We start from the raw sequence: 25,231 nt of genomic DNA on the forward strand, positions 1-25,231 counted from the left end.
ACCTGAGGTCAGGAGTTGAAGACCAGCCTGGCCAACATGGTGAAACCCCATCTCTACTAAAAATACAAAAATGGGGCTGGGCGTGGTGGCTCACGCCTGTAATCCCAGCACTTTGGGAGGCTGAGGCGGGCAGATCACCTGAGGTCGACTGGGAGTTGAAGACCAGCCTGACCAACATGGAGAAACCCTGTCTCTACTAAAAATACAAAATTAGCCGGGCGTGGTGGCGCATATATATATATATATATTTTTATATATATATTATTTGGCCTGACTTGACTTTTCTTGCCACGTCCCTATCTGTTTAGAGGGACAGTGTCCTGGACCTTAATTTTCGATCTGAGTTTAAGGGTGCAGATCCTTTTTATCAGTGGCTTGGCCCTGGACCTTAATTTTCGATCTGAGTTTAAGGGTGCAGATCCTTTTTATCAGTGGCTTGGCCCTGGACCTTAATTTTCGATCTGAGTTTGAGGGTGCACATTCTTTTTATCAGTGGCTTGGCCCTGGACTAGTAAAGCAGTCTCTCTTCTGTGAAGTGCGATTGTTAGGATATTTCTTATGGGTTTGAATGGGACTGTTGACCAGAAAGCCAAGTGAAAGCCAGTGCTGTTCGCATGGAGTTTCTGAGTGTCAGTGACTGGCCCTGCTGTCTCAGCTGAGGCGGGCCTCCTCATTCCTCTTCTCAAAGGTAGTCAACACTGGAATGTCCTGGAAAGTGTTGAAAAATGTGGACTCCTGGCTTCTACTTGCAGTTACTGTGGCTTACTTTGGATGTGGTATGACCTGGGGATCTGGTTTTGTAATTATCTCCCTAAATGATTCTAACGCTTAGCAAAGTTTGAGAACCACTAGGACCACTAGTTTAATCCAGCTACTTTCCAGTAGAGTTACTTTTTTAAAAAAATTTTTCATTTATTTATTTATTTTTTAGACAGAGTCTCGCTCTGTCACCCAGGCTGGAGTGCAATGGCGTGATCTCAGCTCACTGTAACCTCTGCCTCCCGGGTTCAAGTGATTCTCCTGCCTCAGCCTCCTTAGTAGCTGGGACTACAGGCACGCACCACCATGCCCAGCTAATTTTTGTATTTTTAGTAGAGATGGGGTTTCACCATGTTGGTCAGGCTGGTCTTGAACTCCTGACCTCGTGATCTGCCTGCCTCAGCCTCCCAAAGTGCTGGGATTACAGGTGTGAGCCACTGCACCTGGCCCAGTTTTTTTTTTGAGATGGAGTCTCACTGTCTTGCCCAGGCTGGAGTGCAGTGGTGCAGTCTTGGCTCACTGCAATCTCTGCCCCCTGAGTTCCAGCAGTTCTCCCACCTTAGCCTCCCCAGTAGCTGGAATTATAGGCACGTCCCACTAGGCCTGGCTCTTTTTTGTATTTTTAGTAGAGACGGGGGTTTCACCATGTTGGCCAGGCTGGTCTCCAACTCCTGACCTCAAATGATCCTCCCACCTTGTCCTCCCAAAGTGCTGGTGGTCTGATTCTGTCTCCCAGCCTGGAATGCAGTGATGTGATCGTAGCTCACTGCAGCCTCAAACTCAAGCTTAAGCGATCCTCCCACGTCAGTCTCCTGAGTAGATAGAACTACAGGTGCACACCATCACGCCTGGCTAATTTGGAAAATTTCTGTAGAGTCAGAGGTCTTGCTTTGTTACCCAGCTGGTATTGAACTCTTGACCTCACGTGAGCCTCCCACTCAGCTTCCCAAAGTGCTGAAATTAAAGCTGTGAACCACCGTGTCTGGCCCATTTTAACCATTTTAAAAAGTATGCAATTCAGAGGCATCAAGTATAATTCCAGTGCACAGTCATCACCGCGATCTGTTGAGCTTTTTCCCAGTGGGGTGCATTTTTGACATTCAGGTCTGTCTCCCATGATTTAGCTCCTTGAGGGCAGGGGTGAGTCTCCTGTAGTTTTCTGTGTCCCAGAGGTGCCTAGGAAATGCTGAATTGAATGGTTTCTTATGTGCTTTCAGCCCTTGGCAGGCCTCTGCTGCATCCCTCCTCTGAATTGACCTGGCTGCCTAGCTCTGGGCCTCTAAATGAGTGCCTCTTCTGGACTGGCTGTAGCTTCCTGCCCAGCAGATTCTCTCTCTCTCTTTTTTTTTTTTTTTTTTGAAATGGAGTCTCTGTCGCCCAGGCTGTAGTGCAGTGGCACGATCTTGGCTTACTGCAACCCACACCTCCCAGGTTCAAGCCATCCTCCCACCTCAGCCTCCCTAGTAGCATCAATTACAGTCGCCCACCAACATGCTTGACTAATTTTTTTTTTTTTTTTTTTTGTATTTTTAGTAGAGACAGGGCTTCACCATGTTGGCCAGGCTGGTCTTGAACTCCTGGCCTCAAGTGATCTGCCTGCCTCGGCCTCCCAAAAGGCTAGGATTACAGGTCTGAGCCACCATGCCTGGCCCTACCCACTTGGCTTGGCTGGGCCTGGCTTGGTCTGGCCCCGCCCAGGAGATTCTCTAGCATATGGCACCCCCTGCTGGAGTGGGCTTGTTTGAGACAGAGTCTGGCTCTGTTGCCCAGACTGGAGTGCAATGGTGCGAGCTCAGCTCACTGCAACCTCTACCTTACTGGTTCAAGTGATTCTCCTGCCTCAGTCTCCCGAATAGCTGGGGTTACAGGCGTGTGCCACTACACCTGACTAATTTTTGTATTTTTAGTAGAGATGGGGTTTTGCCATGTTGGCCAGGGTGGTTTCAAACTCCTGGCCTCAAGTGATCCTCCTGCCTCGACCTCCCAAAGTGCTGGGATTACAGGTGTGAGCCATTGTGCCTGGCCAGTGTTCGGTTTTCATTCAGAGAAGTCGGGCTTGGGGCCTAGCTTGTGGCTTGGGTAGGAGGTTTTCCAAGAAACGGGTCCTGTGGGGCAGGTGGACTTCCCAGGAGGCATCTCCTCACCTTTCTGGGCCTCAGTTTCCCTCCTCTGAGAGGCAGGAGTGCTGATGTTCTGGGCTTCTCCATGGCTGCAGGCTCTCTTGGGGCAAGAGAATTGGGCTTCAGGCTGCAGAGGGTCCCTGGGACCTCAGACTCTCAAGAGGGTGGACCCTGCTGGTCTTGCTTTGGTAATTACTGTTCTCTGATTCTCTCCGAGGATGTCCTGGTGTGATTACATAAAGTCTTGCCCAGCCCTTTGTATTCCCCTGAACACACTTTATTTATTTATTTATTTTTGAGACGGAGTCTCGCTGTGTTGCCCAGGCTGGAGTGCAGTGGTGCGATCTCGGCTCACTGCAACCTCTGCCTCAGCCTCCTGAGTAGCTGGGATTACAGGTGTGTGCCACCACGCCTGGCTAATTTTTTGTATTTTTAGTAGAGGTGGGGTTTTACCATGTTGGCCAGGATGGTCTCGATCTCCTGACCTCGTGATCCACCCGCCTTGGCCTCCCAAAGTGTTGGGATTACAGGTGTGAGCCATAGCGCCTGGCTCCTGATCTAGGTGTGGGAGGCTGGCTCTGGGCCCAGCGTCCTCCACACTCCCCTCTGAGAGTGGCCTAGGAAGCGAGGATCCTGACTCCCATGCCCCATTTCTTTCTCTGACTTCCCTGGGGGCGGCTTATTGGAGCCTTACCCTCTTGCCAGTCACACACTGCCTGGCATGGTGGCAGGGTATGGACTTGGGCCTCGTCCCCAAAGGGATGTCAAACCATGGGAAGCTCACTTAGGTATCCTGGAGCACAAAGAGTAATGGTGGCTTCTTACCAATTCACAGGAAATTTGCAGGTGCCATATTATTGTTTTTTTTTGTTGTTTGTTTTTTGAGACAGAGTTTCGCTCTTGTTGCCTAGGCTGGAGTGCGATGGCGTGATCTCAGCTCACCACAACCTCTGCTTCCCGGGTTCAAGTGATTCTTCTGCCTCAGCCTCCCAAGTGGCTGGGATTACAGGTGCGCTCCACCATGCCTGACTGATTTTTGTATTTTTAGTAGAGACGGGGTTTCACCATGTTGGTCAGGTTGGTCTCGAACTCCTGTCCTCATGATCTGCCCGCCTTGGCCTCTCAAATTGCTGGGATTACAGGTGTGAGCCACCGTGCCCAGCCAACCTGGCTAATTTTTAAATTGTTTGTGGAGACTGGGTTTCCCTATGTTGCCTAGGCTGGTCACAAACTCTTGGACTCAAATGATCCACCCTTCTCAGCCTCCCAAAGTGCTGGGATTACTGGCATGAGCCACTGTGCCTGCTTAGCATAATTTGTAAGGGCCCTAGAATTATCTGGATATAAATGAGCTTTCGCTTTTACTTGAAGTCATCAGCTGCATTAGCCCCTAACAAGAGAGTCAGCCTGTCTTTTGAAGCTTTGAAGCCAGGCATTGACTTCTTTTTTTTTTTTTGAGACGGAGTCTTGCTCTGTCACCCAGGCTGGAGTGCAGTGGCACAGTCTCGGTTCACTGCAACCTCCACCTCCCGGGTTCACGCCATTCTCCTGCCTCAGCCTCTTGAGTAGCTGGGACTACAGGCGCCCGCCAACACGCCCGGCTAAATTTTTGTATTTTTAGTAAAGACACGGTTTCACTGTGTTAGCCAGGATGGTCTCCATCTCCTGACTTTGTGATCCGCCCACCTCGGCCTCCCAAAGTGCTGGGATTACAGGCGTGAGCCACCGCGCCCAGCCGCCAGGCATTGACTCCTTTCTAGTTTCCAAATTCCTAGATGGCGTGTCCTTCCAATGTTTCATCTACTTTGAAAATCTGGGCCAGGTGTGGTGGCTCATGCCTGTAATCCCAGCGCTTTGGGAGGCCCAGGCGGGCTGATCACCTGAGTTCAGGAGTTTGAGACCAGCCTGGCTGACATGGTGATTCCCTGTCTCTATTAAAAATACAAACATTAGCCGGGTATGGTGGCAGGCATCTGTAATCCCAGCTACTCGGGAGGCTGAGGCAGATGAATTGCTAGAACCCAGGAGGCGAAGGTTGCAGAGATCATACCACTGCACTCCAGCCTGGGTGACAGAGTGGGACTCTGTCTTAAAAAAAAAACAACAAAAAACCAACAAAAAAAAGAAAATCTGTTGTTTAGTGCGGCCACCTTCATCAGTAATCTGAGCTAGATCTGGAGAACTTGCTCCAGCTTCTCCAGCAGCACTTGCTGCTTCACCTCGTATTTGTACATTATGGAGATGGCTTCTTCCCTTAAACCTCATTAGCCAACCTCTGCTGGCTTCACACTTTTCTTCTGCAGCTTCCTCACCTCTTTCAGCCTTCATGGAGTTGAAGAGAGTTAGGACCTTGATCTGGGTTACGGTGTCTTAAGGAAATGTGGCTGGATTGATTTTCTATCTAGGCCACTAAACTTTATCCCTATCAGCAATAAGCTGTTTCACTTGTAATCTGTGTGTTCCCTGGAACAGCGCTTTTCATTTCCTTCAAGGACTTTTCGTTTGCATTCACAACTTGGCTGTTTGTTGCAAGAGGCCTGGCTTCAGCCTGTCTCAGCTTTCAACATGCCCTCCTCACTAAGCTTAATCATATCTAGCTTTTGAATTAAGAGACTTGGAACTCTTCCTTTCCCTTGAACATTTAGAGGCCCCTGTAGGGATATTAATTGGCTTACCATTTTTTTTTTTTTTTTTTTTTTTGAGATGGAGTGTCACTTTGTTGCCCAGGCCAGAGTGCAGTGGCACGATCTCGGCTCATTGCAACCTCTGCTTCTTGGGTTCAAGTGATTCTCCTGCCTCAGCCTCCGAAGCAGTTGGGACTACAGGCGCCCGCCACCATGCTTGGGTAATTTTTTTTTTTTTTTTGAGACAGAGTTTCACTCTTGTTGCCCAGGCTTGGTTCAAGTGATTCTCCTGCCTCAGCCTCCTGAGTAGCTGGGGTTACAGGTGCGCGCCACCATGCCCAGCTAATTTATGTATTTTTAGTAGAGACGGGGTTTTGCTGTGTTGGCCAGGCTGGTCTCGAACTCCTGACCTCAGGTGATCCGCCCGCCTTGGCCCCCCAAAGTGCTGAGATTACTGGCATGAGCCACTATGCCCGGCCAATTTTTGTATTTTTTTTTTTTTTTTTTTTTAGTAGAGATGGGATTTCACCCCATTGGGCAGGCTGGTCTTGAACTCCTGACCTCAGGTGATCTGCCCACCTCGGCCTCCCAAAGTGCTGGGATTACAGGCATGAGCCACTGCGCCTGGCCTAATTAGCTTACTTTCAATATTGTTTTGTCTCGGAATAGGGAGGCCCAAGGAGAGAGAGAGAGACAGGGAATAGCTGGTCAGTGGAGCAGTCAAATCACACGCAACATTTATCGATGAAGTTCACCGTCTGACATAGGCACGATTTGTGGTGCTGCAAAACAATTGCTGTAGTAACATAAAAGATCATTGATCACAAATCAGTATAACAGATGTAATAAGAATGAATAAATTTGAAATATTGTGAGAATTGCCAAAATGTGGCAGAGGCGTGAACTAAATGCATGCTGTAGGGAAAATGGCCCAATAGGCTTGCTCAGTGCAGGGGCACCGTGATCCTTCAGTTTGTGAAAAGTGCTGTATCTGCAAAGCGTATGAAGCAGAGCGCAGTGAGACGTGGTGCAGCCCGGCTTCGCACTTGTTCGGGAGAGCACCGTGGCTAAGATGCAGTTTACTGTCGTGAGGTCAGACAATCTAGTGGCAAGTCAGGTTGGCCAGGCGCGGTGGCTCACGCCGATAATCCCAGTACTTTGGGAGGCCGAGGAGGGAGGATCACTTGAGCCCAGGAGTTGGAGACAAGCCTAGGTAATATAGTGAGACCCTGTCTCTATGAAAAAATTCTTTTAAAAAATCAGCCAGGTGTGGTTGTTGTGGACCTGTAGTCCCAGCTACTTGGGAGGCTGAGGTGGGAGGATTGCCTGAGCCCAAGAGGCAGAGGTAGATTGCAATGAGCTGTGACCACTTCATTGCACTCCAGCCTGGGCAACAGAGTGAGACCCTGTCTTAAAAAAAAAAAAAAAGGCCGCCTGGGTTCAAGTCGATCACCTTTTGCTGTGTGACCTTGAGTGAGTTTCTCTGTGCCTCAGTGCCAACATTAATATGAAGATAGGATTTACTTTGTAGGGTGGTTGTGAGGAAGAAGGGTGATGTGGGTGAAGTTCTTGGCACAGTGCCTGGAAGTGAGCTCTTACCAACTGGCACTGTCATCAGGATCGTGGCTTCCATGGAGTTTGAGATTCTCCCTTAGTCCTCTTGCATCTTGGCTCGGCACATGCACTTTCTGATCCCCTGGCCCATTCATTCATTCCTTGGTGTGTGTGGTCCCTCAGCAGCCTCCTCCAGCTCTATGGCTTCAAGTCACATGTCTGGTCAGAAACTCTCCAGAGCTTCGTGACCTCCCCCGGAAATACTTGGTGCCTCCCCATGGGTGGCTGAGGCATCTGAGTCCAAAGCAGGCCCCACAGAACTGCCCTGTGTTCTCTGCCTGAGTGTGACCTCACATCTGGGGATGCCCTGTCCACAGGTTCTCAGTGCAGATCCCAGGGTCACCCTGGATTCCCTTCTTTCCATGATTCCCAGAGTCCAACACGTCTTCTTGGGCTTTACTTGCTCTGTTTCCCCAGCTGGAGTGCAGTGGCACATTCAACGGCTCACTGCAGCCTCCACTTCCTGGGCTCAAGCAATCTTCCCACTTTAGCCTTCTGAGTAGCTGGGGACTACAGGATGCGCCGTCATGCCTGGCACATTTTTTTTTTTTTTTTTTTTTTTTTTTTTTTTTTGAGATGGAGTCTTACTCTGTCACCCAGGCTGGAGTGCAGTGGCACGATCTTGGCTCACTGCAACCTCCACCCCCGAAGTTCAAGCGATTCTCCTGCCTCAGCCTCCTGAGTAATTGGGATTACAGGCGCCTGCCACTGCGCCTGGCTAATTTTTTTGTATTTTTAGTAGAGACGAGGTTTCATCATCTTGGCCAGGCTGGTCTTAAACTCCTGACCTCGTGATCCACCCGCCTCGGCCACCCAAAGTGCTGGGATTATAGGCCTGAGCCACTGCGCCCGGCTTCTGGCAAATTTTTAATTGTTTTGTAGGTACAGAGTTTCTCTCTGTTGCCCAGGCTGGTCTCAAACTCCTGGACTCAAGTGATCCTCTTGCCTCAGCCTCCTAAAGTGCTGGAATTACAGGCGTGAGCCACTGCACTTGGGCAGTTTTCCTCCATAACATTTTATTCTGGCCCACGACACTCCTTCCTCAAGCTTTCCACTTGGCTGGCTCCTTCATGTCCTTCACATCTCAGTTCAAATGCCACCTCCCTAAGAGGCCACCCTTGCCATCCCATCCAGACAGCCTCCCTGACTGTTTCCTTCCTTTCTCGTGCCTCTGCATGTGCTCAGTGCTGTGTGGATTTGGTGTTTTTTTGTTGTTTATTCATCTCTTCCCCACCCCTGTGTAAGCGCCTGGGGCACAAGAATCTTACACATTTTCTTTTCTGCTGTGTCCTCATTACCCAGACAATGCCTGGCAAGTAGATGCTCAATAAGTAATTTTTTTTTTTTTTTGAAATGGAGTCTCGCTCTGTCACCTAGGCTGGAGTGCAGTGGCGCGATCTTGGCTCACTGCAAGCTCTGCCTCCAGGTTCACGCCATTATCCTGCCTCAGCCTTCCTGAGTAGCTGGGACTACAGGCACCCACGACCATGCCCGGCTAATGTTTTTGTATTTTTAGTAGAGATGGGGTTTCACTGTATTATCCAGGATGGTCTCGATCTCCTGACCTCGTGATCCACCCGCCTCAGCCTCCCAAAGTGCTGGGATTACAGGCGTGAGCCACTGCGCCCAGCCTCAATAAGTAATTTTTTTTTCTTTTTTTTTTTTTTTTTTTGAGACAGTCTCCCTCCATAGGCCAGGCTGGAGTGCAGTGGCGTGATATTGGCTCAGTGCAACCTCTGCCTCCCGGGTTCAAGCAGTTCTCCTGCCTCAGCCTCCTGAGTAGCTAAGATTACAGGCACGTGCCACCACATCTGGCTAATTTTTTTTTTTTTTTTTTTGAGACGGAGTCTCGCTTTGTTGCCCAGGCTGGAGTGCGGTGGCATGATCTAGGCTCACTGCAAGCTCCACCTCCTGGGTTCACACCATTCTTCTGCCTCAGCCTCCCGAGTAGCTGGGGCTACAGGTGCTCGCCACCATGCCCAGCTAATTTTTTGTATTTTTAGTACAGATTGGGTTTCACCGTGTTAGCCAGGATGGTCTCGATCTCCTGATCTTGTGATCCACCCGCCTCGGCCTCCCAAAATGCTGGGATTACAGGTGTGAGCCACTATGCCCAGCATTTGTGTGTGTGTGTGTGCGTGTGTGTGTATAAATGAACATCTGCTTTGTGCCAAATACCATGCAAAGTGCTGGGGATACAAAGATCAGACAGAGTGTTATGCTGGGGGGCTCACGGTTCACTAGGACACAGATAAGCAGAGAGAATTGAGTGGCCTGTGGAGGTGAGGGTAGGTACCAGTGCTGAGGCCTCTGTGTTCAGAAGAGAACTGTCCTGGTGAGTCCGACCCCCTTCCTTCCTCCGGGCTTGCCTCCTGGCCCAGCTTGAATCCCGCATGAGATGGGAAGGAGGGAGTGTGGCAGTCCAGGGCCTTGTCATTGTCCCTTGAGCAGCCACCCGAGGAGAGCCCCTCACAGATAGCAGCAATCACCATGATTGCTTCTGCCCAGAGAGCCTTCGTTTGGTGCAGATTGGGCATGGCTGTAAGAAAGGGAGGCTGGCCTCTCCTTCCCTGTTCTGATGTTTGTACCTGTGCCAGGTACAGCTGTAAGCAGGGGACCAGGAATAGTAGGCGTGGTGGCAGGGTGGAGAGCAAGGCCTCTGGGGGCGGTGCTCTGCCTCCCACCCAGCAGCTCATAGTGGATGCTGAAGCTGCTGTTGCTCACCTGGGTGCTGGGAGGGCTGCCTGCTGAGGGAGGGCCTGGTGGTGTGAAGCTGGGGTGTTCATGGGCATCAGACCATGTGTCTGCCAGGGTGCTGCTGTGAGCCGATGTGGTTCTGCCTGCCCTCCGTGTCTTCAGAAATGGAGCCCTCTGACTCCTCCGAATTGTACCAAAAATCTTGGGCACGGTCTCACTGGCCTGTGTGGGCCACTTGGCCAGCCCTGAATTGGTCACTGTGGCTGAGGTAGGGACACAGTGCTCTGATTGGCTGGCACTGTTTGATTGTGAGACATAGGAGAATCAAGGGGCCATCTCCAACCAAGACCTCACTGAGAGAGGCCCCTAGCCTGAGACCCACAGCAGCAAGGAGGGGGTCAAGCAGGAGGGGCAGGCAAGGGGCTGGGCGGGGGCTGTGCGAGGACAGCTGGGTGGTGACACTTGTTTTCACCCTCGCCCCAGAAAAGTTGCCAGACGTCCAGCATTGCCACTGCCAGTGCATCCGCTCAGGCCAGGAATCATGTGGACGCCCAGGTGCAGACGGAGGCCCCTGTGCCTGTCAGCGTGCAGCCCCCGTCCCGGGACGACATACCCCGGCTCGCAGCCTTTCTTCGGAGAGTAGAGGCCATGGTCATCCGAGAGCTGAACAAGAATTGGCAGAGCCACGCGTTTGATGGCTTCGAGGTGAACTGGACCGAGCAGCAGCAGATGGTAGGGGATGGGCTGGTGCAGCCTTGGGTCGAGCCCCTGCCCCACTTCTGTCTCCCCTTGTTTTCCTTCCCACAAATAACAGCTGTGCCAGTCGTCATCACGGCCAGCAATTACCAGGTTCTAATGTCCTGCCTGGTACTGGGCTAGGTTCCCTAAGAATAAGTCAGTGAGCCTTCACTGCTGACCTTGAGGTTGGTGTTGTTCTGTCCACTTTACAGTTAGGGAGATGGACACCCTATGTGGAAGTAACGTCCAGTGTGAAACTGAGAGGGTGAGCAGTGGAGGCAGGCTAGAGCCTGGGTGGCCCAGCTGCCCTGCCTCCCCATGTACAGTGCAGTGAGGGCCTTCTTTGGGCCAGGCACAGTTTAAGAATGTCTCCTTGGCCAGGTGTGGTGGCTCACGCCTGTAATCCCAGCCCTTTGGGAGGCTGAGGCGGGTGGATCACGAGGTCAGGAGATCAAGACCATCCTGGCTAACACAGTGAAACCCCGTCTCTACTAAAAATACAAAAAAAAATTAGCCAGGTGTGGTGGCGGGCACCTATAGTCCTAGCTACTCGGGAGGCTGAGGCAGGAGAATGGCGTGAGCTCGGGAGGCGGAGCTTTCAGTGAGCCGAGGTCGCGCCACTGCACTCCAGCCTGGGCGACAGAGCGAGACTCCGTTTCAAAAAAAAAAAAAAATGAATGTCTCCTGTGGTATCTTCTTCACTCCTCAAAACAACTGTATGAGGCCGGGCGCAGTGGCTCGCACCTGTAATCCCAGCACTTTGGGAGGCCAAGGTGGGCAGATCACCTGAGGTCAGGAGTTAGAGACCAGCCTGGCCAACATAGTGAAACCCCCTCTCTACTAAAAATACAAAAATTAGCCGGGCATGGTGGCCCACGTCTGTAGTTCCAGCTACTCGGGAGGCTGAGGCAGGAGAATCGCTTTAACCCGGGAGACAGAGGTTGCAGTGAGCTGAGACTGCACCACTGCACTCCTGCCTGGGCGACAGAGCAAGACTCCATCTCAAAAAAAGACAAAAAAAAAACAAACAAAACAACTGTATGAGGTAGTGCTATTATAATCTTCAGTTTATAGATGAGGCTGAGAGAGGTTAAGTGCCTTGTCCAGGTCCACACAGCTATGCCCTGGCTGAGCCAGAATTTGAACCCCAGTCTCCGGTTTCACTACCACGCTCTGGGTCATCTGCCCTCCAGGTACAGTCCAGAGTCATGACCCTGTAAATTCTGATGGCCAGTTGGGCAGACAGCATTGGGTTTGAGATGAGGGAGCTTTTGTCTTTTTCTTTTTTTTTATTTTTTTGAGACGGAGTCTCGCTCTGTCACCCAGGCTGGAGTGTAGTGGCACGATCTTGGCTCACTGCAACCTCTGCCTCCCGGGTCCAAGCGATTCTCCTGTCTTAGCCTCCTGAGCAGCTGGGATTACAGGCGCCCGCCACCACGCCCAGCTAATTTTGTATTTTTGGTAAAGCCGGATTTCACCATTGCTGGTCAGGTTGGTCTCGAATTCCTGACCTCAGGTGATCTGCCTGCCTCGGCCTCCCAAAGTGCTGTGATTACAGGCGTGAGCCACCGCGCCTGGCCAAAAAAATTTTTTTAGAGTTAGGGTCTTCCTATGTTGCCCAGGCTGTAGTTCAGATGGGCTCAAGAGATGCTCCTGCCTCAGCCTCCTGAGATGATTTTTTACAAAGTATAAACATTTCTTGAACCAAAACCCAGATCAAGAAAGTGAACATTATGAGGCCTGCAAGAGCTTCCTTCCACCTCCTAGCCCACTGTATAGCTTTGTCTGAAAATAATAGGTTCACGCGAGTCGTGGCTTGGATTGGTGCTGCGTTCCTTTTTACAGCTGCATGGTGTTCCGTCGACAGACCACATTCATTTAGCCACTCATCAGCTGATGGACATTTGGGCTGTTCCCCTTTTTGGCTATAGTGAGTCATGCTCCTGTGGACATTGGTGTACAGATGTCCATGTGGACATGAGTTTTCATTTCTCTTGGGTCTAAACTTAGGAATAGAGTTGCTGGTCCTGGTCTCCTGCCAGCTTGTTCTCCACAGCAGAGGCACCTCTTGCACATGCTGCAGCAGTGCACGGGGTGTGCTGTGGAGCTCTTTGTGGAGTGTGGAGTCTTTCCAGTGGATAGTTTTTTTTAATTTTTTTACAAAATGAATTTTTTTTTTTTTTTTTTTTTTTTTTTTGAGACAGGGTCTTGCTCTGTTGCTTAGGCTTGAGATCAGCAGTGCAACCTCTGTCTCCTGGGTTCAAGTGATCCTCCCACCCCAACTTCCTGAGTAGCTGGGATTGCAGGCTCTGGCTCCTATGCCCAGCTAATTTTTGTGTTTTTGGTAGAGATGGGGTTTCACCATCTTGCCTATGCTGGTCTTGAACTCCTGAGCTCAAGCTATCCTCCTGCCTCAGCCTCCCAAAGTGCTGAGATTACAGGCGTGAGCCATCGTGCCTGGCCTTCAGTAGATAGTTTCTTTATGTAGAATCATGAGGTCAACAGATCTGAAACGTCAGAGGATCTGAGAGGCTGTTTGGATTCCTGGCACACACCACTTCCTGGGTAGCTGCTGCCTACCCCTGGCTAGGCTGGTCGTCAGCCTCCTCACACGTGGCTCTGGCCGGCTTTGGGGCTGAAAGCAAGATGCTAGAGCTTGACAAAAAATTGTGTGCAGGCAGGCACAGCGGCTCACTCCTGTCATCTCAGCACTTTGGGAGACCGAGGCAGGCAGATCACCTGAGGTCAGGAGTTCGAGACTAGCCTGGGCAACATGGTGAAACCCCATCTCTGATAAAAATACAAAAATTAGCCAGGTGTGGTGGCGCTCGCCTGTAATCCCAGCTACTTGGGAGGCTGAGGCATGAGGATCACTTGAACCCGGGAGGTGGCAGTTGCAGTGAGCGGAGATTGTACCATTGCATTCCAGCCTGGGCCACAGAGTGAGACTGTCTCAAGAAAACCAACCAACTAACCACAATCACCAACAAAAAATCATGTGTGTGTAGCACAGCGTGATGTCGGATGGTTTGCTTGACCCCTTGTACTTGGCTGCGTTGAGCACTTTTATGCTGCTGGGCAACCATCCCCACCTTCCTGCTGCAGCCCCTGAGGCTTGGAAACTGTGGAGTGTGCCTGTGAGGCAGCCACTGCTCTGAGCGGGAGCCTGGTCGGCCTTGCTTCTTAGGCCATGCCTTCTGGGCTTCTGGAGACATCCTGCTGGGGCAGATGTGGGGATGAACGTGCCACATTTTCCTCTAGGCCTGGCTGATGGACTTGAGGGCCTCTAGGGCCAAGGGTGGCCTGGCCTAGGTGGGGTTGGTTAGGCAGTCACGAGGCCCCCTGCTGGTGGCTTTGGGACTCAGGGTTGGGGATGTCTCCGCAGGTGTCTTGTCTGTATACCCTGGGCTACCCGCCAGCCCAAGCGCAGGGTCTGCATGTGACCGGCATCTCCTGGAACTCCACTGGCTCCGTGGTGGCCTGTGCCTACGGCCGGTGAGTGGCAGCGGGGGGTGGGTGAGGGGCAGCGCGCCACCCCAGGACCCTCGTTGGGCCTTGTCTCTGTAGCTGCACAGGGAAGGGTTGGTTCCAAGAGCTTGGCCATCCTGGGAGTCTCTTCTGAAGGCTTCCTGGGCAGAGTTGACAACAAGTGGCAGAAGAGCAGGCAGTGGGGCTGAGTGCCAGGACCACCCTCCCCCCTGCCTGGCGGCCCTGGGCCTGCCTGCCTCGCCCGCCCCACCAGCTGCTTTCCCATCCTGCATGGCATGGACCGTCCTTGGTGCCTGGGGACCGTTTTCCAGAGAATGCCAAACCCTTGGGGTGCTAGAGTGGAGCGTGGGCCACTTCAATACCCAGAGTAGTGTCTGGTGGTGACAAGGACACAGCGAGTGTGTCAGGGGCTAGTGGGGAGAGAGGTGGGGTGGGTGATAGGAGCCCCATCCAGGGGCACAGCCGGCTGAAGCCTGTCCCTGCACAGGCTGGACCATGGGGACTGGGGCACGCTTAAGTCCTTTGTGTGTGCCTGGAACCTGGACCGGCGAGGCCTGTGTCCCCGGCAGCCGTCGGCCGTGGTGGAGGTCCCCAGCGCTGTCCTGTGTCTGGCCTTCCACCCCACGCAGCCCTCCCACGTCGCAGGTGAGCTGCCTGCTGCGTCCACCTCCTCTCCTCTCAGGGCTTCCCGCCCTGCAGAGGGCACAAGGGAGCTTTCCATGGGCCCTTTGTCCCGGAGACAGGAAGGCGGGCCCTGACCCCCTCAGCCTAGAGTCCAGGTGAAGGTCTGCAGTGAGCCCTGAGGGGTGGAACTCGGGGGAGGAGTCAGGAAGGGGGCCAGGGTCGGGGCCAGGGCTGGGGGCTGTGGAGAGGTCAGAAGAGGCAGGTGCCTTTGGGAAGCCGTCAGTGGTAGGGGGCAGGCAACGCTGGAGGGAGCTGCCAGGCGCAGGGCAGGGGTGTCCGGCAAAGCTCCCTGGGGTACAGCAGGGGAGCTGGGGACTAGGACTCTCCCTCTGCGGGGATGACTTCCAGCCAAGTGGCTCTGCGCCTGGCCCTGGCCCTGGAGGTGGGCTGGGGTGGGTGTTTGGTCAGGAATTCAGGCTGGGGGTGGGGCTGAGCCTCTGCCCAGGCCCACTGTCCCTGCAGGAGGGCTGTACAGTGGTGAGGTGCTGGTGTGGGACCTGAGCCGTCTTGAGGACCCGCTGCTGTGGCGCACAGGCCTGATGGATGACACCCACACAGACCCTGTGTCCCAGGTCAGGGCAGGGGCTACCGGGCGGGGTGGGCCCTGAGGCAGAGCTGGGGAGAGGGCGCCCACTCTCCTAGGAAGGTCACCCGGGCGTTGGCAGTTGGACAGCTGCCTCCTGCATTCTCGGAGCTCCCACAGCATGAGTCACCCCCGTCAGGAGCCACTCCCAGGGCCCTGTGGCCATTCCCAGCCTCCTCTGCAGGCACCAAGTGAGCAGCGCTGGGATTCTGGGACTGGAGAGGGCCCTGGGAACCCTCCAGGCCTGCCCCCTGGTGGGTGAGCCTGGCTCTGGGTCCTCCTGGAGAATTCTTTTTTTCCTGGAAGAGAGGGAGGGTGGGGGTGGAGCGTGACACCTGGGCAGGTGTCCCTTGTCTCCATCCTGGCCCTGCATGCTGTCAACTCAGGTGGTGTGGCTGCCCGAGCCCGGGCACAGCCACCGCTTCCAGGTGCTGAGTGTGGCCACCGACGGGAAGGTGTTGCTCTGGCAGGGCGTTGGGGCAGGTCAGCTGCAGCTCACAGAGGGCTTCGCCCTGGTCATGCAGCAGCTGCCACGGAGCACTAAGCTCAAGAAGGTACGTGGGCACCCGGAAACTGCCTGGCCTGTGCCGGTGAGCCTTGGGGGCGGGAAGGTGTGGCAGCGGGCCTGACTTGCTGTGATCTCCCCTCCTGTTCTCTAGCTCTGTTGGGACAGTGCCATCTGATGCCCTTGGCTCTGACCCTGCTGCTGCCATTTCTCCACAGCATCCCCGCGGGGAGACCGAGGTGGGTGCCACGGCAGTGGCCTTCTCCAGCTTTGACCCCAGGCTGTTCATTCTGGGCACGGAAGGCGGCTTCCCGCTTAAGTGTTCCCTGGCAGCTAGAGAGGCAGCCCTCACGCGGATGCCCAGCTCCGTGCCCCTGCGGGCCCCAGCAGAGTTTACCTTCTCCCCCCACGGCGGTCCCATCTATTCTGTGAGCTGTTCCCCCTTCCACAGGTAGGTAGGGGAGGCCTGGGGCACAGTGGGGCCGGGGTGTCCCTGCCCTGTGGGTCTCTAGCCTGCCAAGCCTCATGACGAACTGCTTCAAGTGCTTGCCCTCTGCCTACCCTGAGACCCGTGTTCAGGTCTTTGGTGGTTGGCCCAGGCATCGTCCCTTCTCTAATGAGAGGACCAACTCCAGGCTCAGGGACCTGGGAGGCCCTTCACGAGCCTGGCAGCCCAGGAGGGGTCTGGTGTTGGGGGCCAGCACCACCCAGACCCCAGCACCAATTCCCTTGCCTGGCCCCCTGCATCCCATCTAGGAATCTCTTCCTGAGCGCCGGGACTGATGGGCATGTCCACCTGTACTCCATGCTGCAGGCCCCTCCCCTGACTTCGCTGCAGCTCTCCCTCAAGTATCTGTTTGCTGTGCGCTGGTCCCCAGTGCGGCCCTTGGTTTTTGCAGCTGCCTCTGGGGAAGGTAGGAAGGGGCTGCTAGGCCTGGATCTCTTTAAGGGGTGGGTGGTCTGGGCCCTGCTTTTACCTGGGGTTCTGGGTTGGGGAGAGACTGCATGTAGGGATAAGGACGGCTTCCCTCCAGCAACCCAACTCAAAGCAACTGTGGCTGCACACGACAGGATTGAACCCAGGCGTTAGCCTCCTCCTGCCATGTGGTTGGTCTCTAGAGTTTCTCTTACTCAACGTATCTCTCTTTGCAGGTGACGTGCAGCTGTTTGATCTCCAGAAAAGCTCCCAGAAACCCACAGTTTTGATCAAGCAAACCCAGGATGAAAGCCCTGTCTACTGTCTGGAGTTCAACAGCCAGCAGACTCAGCTCTTGGCTGCGGGCGATGCCCAGGGCACAGTGAAGGTGTGGCAGCTGAGCACAGAGTTCACGGAACAAGGGCCCCGGGAAGCTGAGGACCTGGACCGCCTGGCAGCGGAGGTGGCGACCTGAGGGGTCCCGGGAGGCGGGTGCAAGCCTTTGCTGTGCCGAGCCTTGTGTTTCTGACGTAAGCTGAATGAAGAAAAGCAAAGCTTTGGGGGAAGTCATCATTTATTTGTCTTTTACATGAAAACACATTTGGGGGAGGGTGGGAGAGAGAACAAGGGGAGGAGCCAGCTGCTTCGATTTTCTGAAGGCGGAATGAGGGCAGCTGCTTCAAGACATAGATTTGGGTCCCCACAGTGACGTGGTGATTGTGACTGGACCGGAAGCGGGTTAGTGAAGCACCATTTTCTACTAAGTCTTATTCCAAGCTAAGCAGGCTTAAGGTTACAGTGGAAAGTGAGAGCACACAGAGGAGCGGACATGCAGCAAGGTGACGCGGGGCAAGCAGCGAGGGGTGGGAGACCCAGGGAGCGGCTCAGTTCACAAAAAGCGAGCGGGTGAACTCCACGTAGTCGAACGCGGTGGGGAGCTCGCGGCCCTTGCCGTCCACGTAGGGCTTCATGTGGGAGACGCAGTAGTCGGCTTGTTCCCGGGTCAGGTTCTGTGGGGCAAGAGATGGCACCTGGTGCCTAAGCCAGCTGCACCCACTTCCAACCCGACCTCCCAGGTCTCAGGATGCTGGGGGCTCAGAGCTCAGAGCTGCTGCTATGAGCAGATCCAGGACTTCTGTCCATACTGAGAGTTTGATTTGTAAATGGGGAGAAAACTCCTATACCCAGCACAGGGCCGGTTGCCCCAGACTCAGCTCTGCCACAAATTTGGCTTTAGTTTTCCAAAGGACACTTCTTCACCCACCTTCTAAGGCCCATACCTGGTAGAGCTCCTCCTTGGTCACGTAAGGCTTTCCCTCTGAGCTGAGGGCCCGGAAGGCGCTCTCGATCTCCTCGCTGGACTTGACGTTCTCAGTTTCGCGGCTGATCATGAAAGCCATGTATTCTTGCAGGGAGACGTGGCCATCTCTAGGGGGAGGAGCAAGAGCCTGAGCAGGGAGGGCAGGTGGGGGCTCAGGACGGAGGCTCACAGCACCTGGCCTTAGTTTACCTGTTTGGATCCACCGTGTCCAGGATTGCCTCGAACTCAGGGTCAGGTTCCCCTTCCTCCACCATGGGCAGGTCATAGCCCAGGGAGCGCAGGCAAGATTTGAACTCCTGATGGTTCAGCCTGCCAGACTTGTCCTTGTCAAAATGTCTGCAGCACAAAGCCGAGGGCAGCTCAGCACACATCCCTGCTGCCGAACACCCCCCACCCAGCCAGGGCGAGTAGGGCTGAACTCAACTCACTTAAACATCATGCTGAATTCTTTGAGGGCCTCCTCAGTCACACCTGTTGTGTTCCTGGAAGAAAAACAGAAATTAGGGAGCAGACCCTCCACACAGCAGGTGACCGTGTCTTTTCCTCCCCCCAGCCTCCCTGAGGCTGTGAGCCTGGCCCACAGCCCTCCCGGGTACCTGGCCTGGATCTGCTGCTCCAGGTTGTGCTGCATGCGCATGCCCAGCTGGTCCAGCTGGTCCCACTGCTGGGCCAGGCCCACGGTGCTGTGCTCCGTGTACTTGTTGTCCAGGATGAGGGCCTCCTCCATGGCGGCCCCCAGGTCCTCGATCTTTTTGAGCTGACTTCTCATGGCTCGGATTTCCTGGTGCTTGCGCTGCAGGGGTGGGGAGCACAGATGCTCAGACACGGGCCCTCAGCTCAGTCACCAGCCCAGGAGCCACTTACTGCCCTCCGGTTCCTGCTCCAGGCCTGGCCTGAGACCTCGTAAAACAAGAACATTCTAGGAATAGTGGGATGGGGTGAAGCTGAAGAAATCCCAACCACCTCAATAGAGGGAGAGACTTTAAATGTGAGGGTTCCAAAGCAGCTGGTAGACCTGCCAGGGGGCAGTGCACACCAAGGACAAGTATAGTGAGGACTCCAGGGAGCAGTGGCCAAAGATTTTTATTTTTAAATTTTTTTTGAGATGGAGCCTAGGCTAGAGTGCAGTGGCGCGCAATCTTGGCTCACTGCAACCTCCCGGGTTCAAGTGATTCTCCTGCCTCAATCTACTGAGTAGCTGGAATTATAGATGCCCATCACCACAGCCGCCTAATTTTTGTATTTTTAGTAGAGGCGAAGTTTCACTGCATTGACTAGGCTGGTCTTGAACTCCTAGGCTCAAGAGATCCGCCTGTCTTGGCCTCCCAAAGTTCTGGGATTATAGGCATGAGCCACTGCACCCAGCCTTATTTTTAAGACAAGGTCTTGCTATATTGCCCATGCTGGACTTTGGGCAGGTGTAGGCCACTGTGCCCAGATAATTTTTTTCAGATGGGGTTTCACTCTTGTCACCCAGGCTGGAGTACAATGGCCTGATCTCGGGTCACTGCAACCTCTGCATCCCAGAATCAAGTGATTCTTCTGCCTCAGCCTCCCGAGTAGCTGGGATTACAGGTGCCTGCCACCACACCCAGCTAATATTTTGTATTTTTAGTAGAGATGGGGTTTCACCATGTTGGCCAGGCTGGTCTCGAACTCCTGACTTCAAGCAATCCACCCGCCTCGGCTTCCCAAAGTGCTGGGATTACAGGCGTGAGTCACCACACCCAGCCCCAAAGACTTTCTTTAAAGTGAAGAGCCATCGGCCGGGTGTGGTGGCTTACGCTTGTAATCCCAGCACTTTGGGAGGCCGAGGTGGACAGATCCCTGGAGATCAGGAGTTCCAGACCAGCCTGGCCAATACGGCAAAACACTGTCTCTACTAAAAATATAAAAATTAGGCCAGATGTGGTGGCTCACGCTTGTAATCCCAGCACTTTGGGAGGCCGAAGTGGGCAGATCACCCGAGGTCAGGAGTTTGAAACCAGCCTGCCTGGCCAACATGGTGAAACCCCGTCTCTACTAAAAATACAACAATTACCCAGGTGTGGTGGTGGGCGCCTGTAATCCCAGCTACTTGGGAGGTTGAGGCAGAAGGATCACTTGAACCCAGGAGGTGGAGGTTACAGTGAGCTGAGACCACGTCCATGGCACTCCAGCCTGGGCAACAAGAGTGAAACTCCATCTCAAAAGATAAACAAAAATTAGCCAGATGTGGTGGCACACATCTGTAGTCCAGCTATTTGGAAGGCTGAGGCAGGAGAATTGCTTGAACCCGGGAGGCGGAGGTTGCAGTGAGCCAATATCGCACCACTGCACTCCAGCCTGGGCGAGAGAGTGAGATTCCATGAAGAAAGATAGTGAAGAGCCCTAGACTGCTTTAGGCCAAAGGAAAAGGGTATAATAGCACATCTGGTTCCTGACTTTAAACCAGGAAGGGAAGGGGTACCCTGGGGGGGTCGCTGGGTGAAGGGTCTCTGCTGGGCCAGAGCCCCACGGGCACTTACTTTGGTAGCTTCAAGCTGGGATTCGAGGGTCCCCGACTCTTCCACCATACAGGACCTAAACATGGAAGGACAGTGAGGAAAGGGGCCTGCTCCCAGCTGGCCGAGAGCTCAGAATGAACCTTCTCTCAGAGAGAGCAATGCCTGGCAACCTCACATTCCTTTTAAGGAAACCAAACCTAACTGCAATTGGCCATCTTTACCTAATGGGCCCCAGGGAGGGCAGGGAGCATTTCTCCCGTTTTAGAGATGGGAAGCTGCTGCCTTGGTGTGGGCCAGGGCTGAGCCCACTCATCTTGCTCCCAAGGCCAGGATGACTCAGGAATGGAGTTTAGATTCCCCCATGGGTGCAGGGCGGCTGCAGGCCTGTCTGAGCATCCTCTCTGCAGCCATGTGGGGGATGGGACACCCTGACACCTGACAGACAGGAGACCTCAGGGCAGAGGGGAGGCTGAGAACCTAACAGCCTCCCCATAGAAACTGGGTGTCTGGCAAGGTTCCTGAGGAGGGAGCCCCATTCTAGGGGGAATGACAGCACGACCCTGCAGACAAAGGACACAAGTGGAGTGCTGGGAGATCACGACCAACTGTGCCAAAAGGAGGGAGATGGCTGTGACTAAGCCCCAGATCCCGGTTCCATCCTCTAGACACAGCCAGGGAGGGAGCCTTCTCTCTAGGACCAAGTTCTGAGAGCAGATGGGCTCTGGGGAGCCTCCTTCCCAAGAGAACACAGTGCCAGGCCACAGAGGCTACCAGTAAACAAAGACAACAAACGAGTTAGGGTTACGTGCAGGGACGAATTCACACGGTGCGTGTGGCCTTGGTGGGGTTTTAGCCCAGGCTCCCCTGTACCCACATTCGCCCCAACCTACCCTTTTAAAACCCAGCGAGCCAGGGTTAGCTCTGCAATTTCCCCAAGTTCAAAGTGCTCTAGCAAGGCAAGACACCAGGCTTCCTCCTACCCCAGCAGGTCAGACTCACAGTCATGCCATGTCCCCCCGGGGAAAATGCCCCCCAGGACCTGGGGGCAGGAGGCTGGGTGCCGGTGCAGTGGGAGGACAGACCCCTCCTTCCCAAGCGGCCGAGGGCGGCAGGTTAGTCAGGGTGGAGCCGCCTGGGGATGTCAAGAGTGCATCAGTAAAGCCACAGTGAGGTAAGAAGAGAAATAAGGAGAAAAACCTTCCAGACAGATCATCCCCAACTTCATACTGATAGACACGAATGACCCGACGATATGCTATGCTATTCAAAGAAAAGAAACCAAATGAATACACCAAAGGGAGGGGAGGCAAGAGCACACTGCAACAGACACACAAGGCCCAAGCTGGCAGGGCGCAGGCAAGGGCAACCTGGTACTCGGCGGGTACCTGGAGGCAGCAGGCCCAATGGCTCACCCCAGGCAGCTCACACTAGGAAAGGGCAAGACGGGCAGGGCTTGGGAGGAGCCATAAGGTGAGGGGAGCGTGGCACCTCACGGAGACAAGAGCAAGACCAGCAGACACAGCCATGGGGCAGGGAGGGGAGTCAGGTGGCCAGGGTGTCCTACGGGCACAGGCCGGAAACTGCGATCCCTACGTCCCCAGCTGCTCTGCCATCAGAATGAGTGCCCAGCTGGATGGGTCTATTTCTCCCTTGTCCGCCTATACAGGCTTGATGTGCCTGTGTGCAGAGCCTCAGGAGTGCAGGCTAAGCCACTCCAGTCCCACCAGCCCTGGCTTTCACAGCGGGCTTGGCAGATTACAAAGATGACCCGCCCAGGCAGAGGCCCCAGGCCAAGCAGAGAAGCCCCTGCCGGGACTGGGCGGGACAGCCCTGCTCCTCCCTGGGGCTCCTCCCACGTCCTGTCTATCACATCATAACAGGTGCATTTTTGCCTTCTATTAGGGCGGACAGTTCTTGTTACCCTCCCTGACCCCAGGAAAGTAAAGTGGCAGCCTCAGCTACTTGGGGGGTGTCAGTGCCCAGCCCTTCTCAGCTGTGGACTTACCGTACCCTGCCTGAGCCCCCAACACTGCCATCTGCTTCATGCCCACTGACCACTGTTGGACACGCTGGGGAAGCAGAGGTGAGAGCCCAACAGAGCCCAGTGGCTGGACAGGCACGGGGGTTCTTAGGGCCCCTGGACTCCAGCTCTGGCCTTCATGCTTCATCACCTTCCCTACCCAAAGTGAGCCCTTGGAATCGCCCAGTGAGGCAAGGGTGGCTCCCGGCTCCCCCTGGCTTGAAGGCTCTATCGGGGACCAGGGACCACAGGCTATGGGGCAAGGCACACACTCCTTGTCAGGTGATGGGAAAGGTGGGAGGGGAAGTGCAGCCCGCCCTGGGCAGGAAGGCCCATCCCGGGATCTTCCACAAGCCAGGCCATGAGGGGCAAGCGCACGAGACCCCCACACGACAAGCCCAGGGAAGGAAGAAAACAATATTAACCCATCGAGGAGGTATGTCCTGTGGAGAGCAGATCCAAGCAGCCAGGAGACAAGGTGGTGTCCGGACAACAGCAGCAATCGGGAGGCGGGGGACAGAGAGAAGACACAAGGAAGAAAGGAAAACAAAAGCGAGAACATCAGTACCCAATGCATAGACCCTGCATCGTCTGTCGCCAAGTCACGGCGGGGGCTGACCACACGCCCTGCATCGTCCCACTCAATCCGGGATCTCTAACAACTTGATCTCTGGGACTTGCAGCACTGAGAGGCTGCTCCACCTATGCCCCCACTCCCGGCTCCAGAGCCCGACCAGGCATTGCCAGCCCAGCTTTATTCCCAGGCTGCCTCTGGTTTTACACAAAGCACCACCACCTCCTTGGGGCTGGAGGCTCCCCAGGGCTTAAGCACAGCAGGGACATGCTGCTGCCCCCCGGCCCCAGCGGGCTGGCACCTGGTCTCTTGGATCCACTGGTGGAAGGCGTTGGCGTGCTGGGCAAACTCCTGGCGCAGCTTGTCGTTCTCCTCCTGCCGCCGCTGTTCCTTCTGCAGCTCCAGCTCCCTCTCCTGAGGGCCAAAGGGGGGCAGATGCTGTGCGCTGCTGTGGCAGTGACACCAGCACCTCCTTCACAGATGGGCTCAGGGTGGTGGTGGCCTCCCCGCAAGGAACCTCCCCAAAGATGAGAGGGGAAGGAGGCTGGGAGACATGAGGCCGGCTCAGAGCACTTGGTAGTTCTTTCTCTGTTTCCACCCCCCAGGGGCTTCAGGAAGAGGCAGACCTGGAGGGAAGCAACTGGTCACAGTCAAGCAGGGAGTTGCTGGACTGTCAGAAATGGAAACTTCTGGCTGGGTACAGTGGCTCACACCTGTAATCCCAGCACTTTGGGAGGCCTGGGCAGGAGGATTGCTTGAGGCCAGGAGTTCAAGACCAGCCTGGGCAACACAACAACACCCTGTCTACAAAAATTAAAATAATTAGCCAGGTGTGGTGGCATGTGCTTGTAGTCCCAGTTATTTAGGAGGCTCAGGTAAGAGGACCACTTGAGCCTGGGAGGTTGAGGCTACAGGGAGCCATGTTAGCACCACTGCACTGAAGCCTGGGTGACAGAGACCCTGTCTCAAGAAAACAAAAATAAATGGAAACTTCTGATGAAACCATGCTCCTCCCTCCTGCTCCTGTCTTGTCATTACTCAGTTAAGTGTGGGCTCTGAGCAGGGCCCAGAGAGGGCTCTGGGAGGCCGAGCAGCTCCTGAGGGCAGCGTGAGGTGTACCTTGATGATTTTCTGTAGGTTCCTCCAGGTCTCCTCCAGGGCCTCCATGGTAAACCAGGTGTAGGGGTTGGAGGCTACACGGAAGCTCTTGATCTGGCGGTCCAGCTCGGCCAGCTGGTTGAAGTCAGCCTGGGCAGAGCTGAGGGAGGAGCGGAAGGCGTCGTGGGCCTCGCGCAAAGCTTTGATTTCTTCCAAGGAGTTGCAGCGCACGGGGTCTGTTAAGTCCTCCTCTGCATTTTCAAACCAGCTGTTGAAGGCAGAAGCCTTTTTGGCGAAGGTCAGGAAGAGGTCCTCCACCTGGAAGCAGAAGAGACTGAGTTAGCGGAGTCGCCAGGGCTGGACATGCCGACCCAGTGCGGGGCGGTTCCTGGGAATCAGAGGCGCACACAGCTCGCTGGGAGCTTAGCTCCCCTCTGCTCCTGTCTCCTGCTCCCCCTTCTTCACCAGCCTTTTTTCCCCTTCCTACCCTTAGCCCTTGTCTCTAGTCTGTCCTGCATGCTTCTGAATGGCGATCTCAAAGGGCCCTCTCATTTGCACTGGTTTTAATTGATGCCGCACCCATGTTTGAAAGCTCTGCACTGAGCTCACAGCTTCCTCAAGGGGGAGTGGCAGAGCTGGGCAGACAGAAGGTGGGCTTCCTTCCCTGAGCTGTGGGCCAGCTAAGCCTCAGGTGGCCCCATCCTCACCTTGCGGAAGTGACTCTGAGCCTCCAGAAGCTTCTTCTTGCGGGTGGCTGAGTTGGCCAGAAGCTGGCTCCACCTTTTCATGAGGGAGGCGTGCCGGGCCTCGATGGCCTTGGACTGAACGTGTTTGGCGGCGAGAAGTTGATCTTTGAGGGCAGTGATGTTGGCAATGCCTTCCTGCTGGAAGGCCTGCAGCCCAGCGTCAAAAGTTTCCTGAACAAGGAGTGACAAGCCAATTTGTGGTGACTCCACAGGACTGGAACTTGCTCTTCCTAGGCTCAGATGGCACCAGCATGTCC

General features: G+C 54.5%; 2 protein-coding genes across 20 annotated transcripts in view; one reads left to right on the forward strand and one right to left on the reverse strand.

The window, feature by feature from the left end:
* DYNC2I2 (dynein 2 intermediate chain 2) overlaps window positions 1–17,287 on the forward strand; it is a 54,923-nt gene extending 37,636 nt beyond the window's left edge. For 3 of the 10 annotated variants that reach the window (XM_063635860.1, XM_055270926.2, XM_063635866.1), the window contains 8 exons: window positions 10,298–10,546; window positions 13,938–14,047; window positions 14,529–14,686; window positions 15,188–15,297; window positions 15,695–15,862; window positions 16,032–16,264; window positions 16,570–16,727; window positions 16,966–17,287. In XM_063635860.1, coding sequence (XP_063491930.1) covers window positions 10,298–10,546; window positions 13,938–14,047; window positions 14,529–14,686; window positions 15,188–15,297; window positions 15,695–15,862; window positions 16,032–16,264; window positions 16,570–16,727; window positions 16,966–17,204 — 1,425 coding nt within the window. In that variant the 3' untranslated portion in view covers window positions 17,205–17,287. Of the gene's footprint in view, window positions 1–9,120; window positions 9,215–10,297; window positions 10,547–13,937; window positions 14,048–14,528; window positions 14,687–15,170; window positions 15,298–15,694; window positions 15,863–16,031; window positions 16,265–16,569; window positions 16,728–16,965 lie in introns of those variants that run through there. The other 7 variants (XM_063635865.1, XM_055270928.2, XM_063635862.1 and 4 more) reach the window with 6 other exon arrangements.
* The window catches only part of SPTAN1 (spectrin alpha, non-erythrocytic 1), an 80,410-nt gene continuing 72,464 nt past the window's right edge, over window positions 17,286–25,231 (reverse strand). For 4 of the 10 annotated variants that reach the window (XM_055270840.2, XM_055270839.2, XM_055270837.2 and 1 more), the window contains 10 exons: window positions 24,936–25,145; window positions 24,250–24,546; window positions 23,432–23,544; window positions 22,982–22,999; window positions 20,558–20,612; window positions 18,647–18,843; window positions 18,479–18,532; window positions 18,240–18,386; window positions 18,010–18,157; window positions 17,286–17,739 (listed from right to left, as the gene is read on the reverse strand). In XM_055270840.2, the coding sequence (XP_055126815.1) occupies window positions 17,614–17,739; window positions 18,010–18,157; window positions 18,240–18,386; window positions 18,479–18,532; window positions 18,647–18,843; window positions 20,558–20,612; window positions 22,982–22,999; window positions 23,432–23,544; window positions 24,250–24,546; window positions 24,936–25,145 (1,365 nt within the window). In that variant the 3' untranslated portion in view covers window positions 17,286–17,613. Of the gene's footprint in view, window positions 17,740–18,009; window positions 18,158–18,239; window positions 18,387–18,478; window positions 18,533–18,646; window positions 18,844–20,557; window positions 20,613–21,733; window positions 21,797–22,981; window positions 23,000–23,431; window positions 23,545–23,843; window positions 23,931–24,249; window positions 24,547–24,935; window positions 25,146–25,231 lie in introns of all 10 variants that reach the window. The other 6 variants (XM_055270835.2, XM_055270834.2, XM_055270831.2 and 3 more) reach the window with 3 other exon arrangements.

This window comes from Symphalangus syndactylus, chromosome 3, assembly GCF_028878055.3.
Source record: "Symphalangus syndactylus isolate Jambi chromosome 3, NHGRI_mSymSyn1-v2.1_pri, whole genome shotgun sequence".
NCBI lineage: Eukaryota > Metazoa > Chordata > Mammalia > Primates > Hylobatidae > Symphalangus > Symphalangus syndactylus.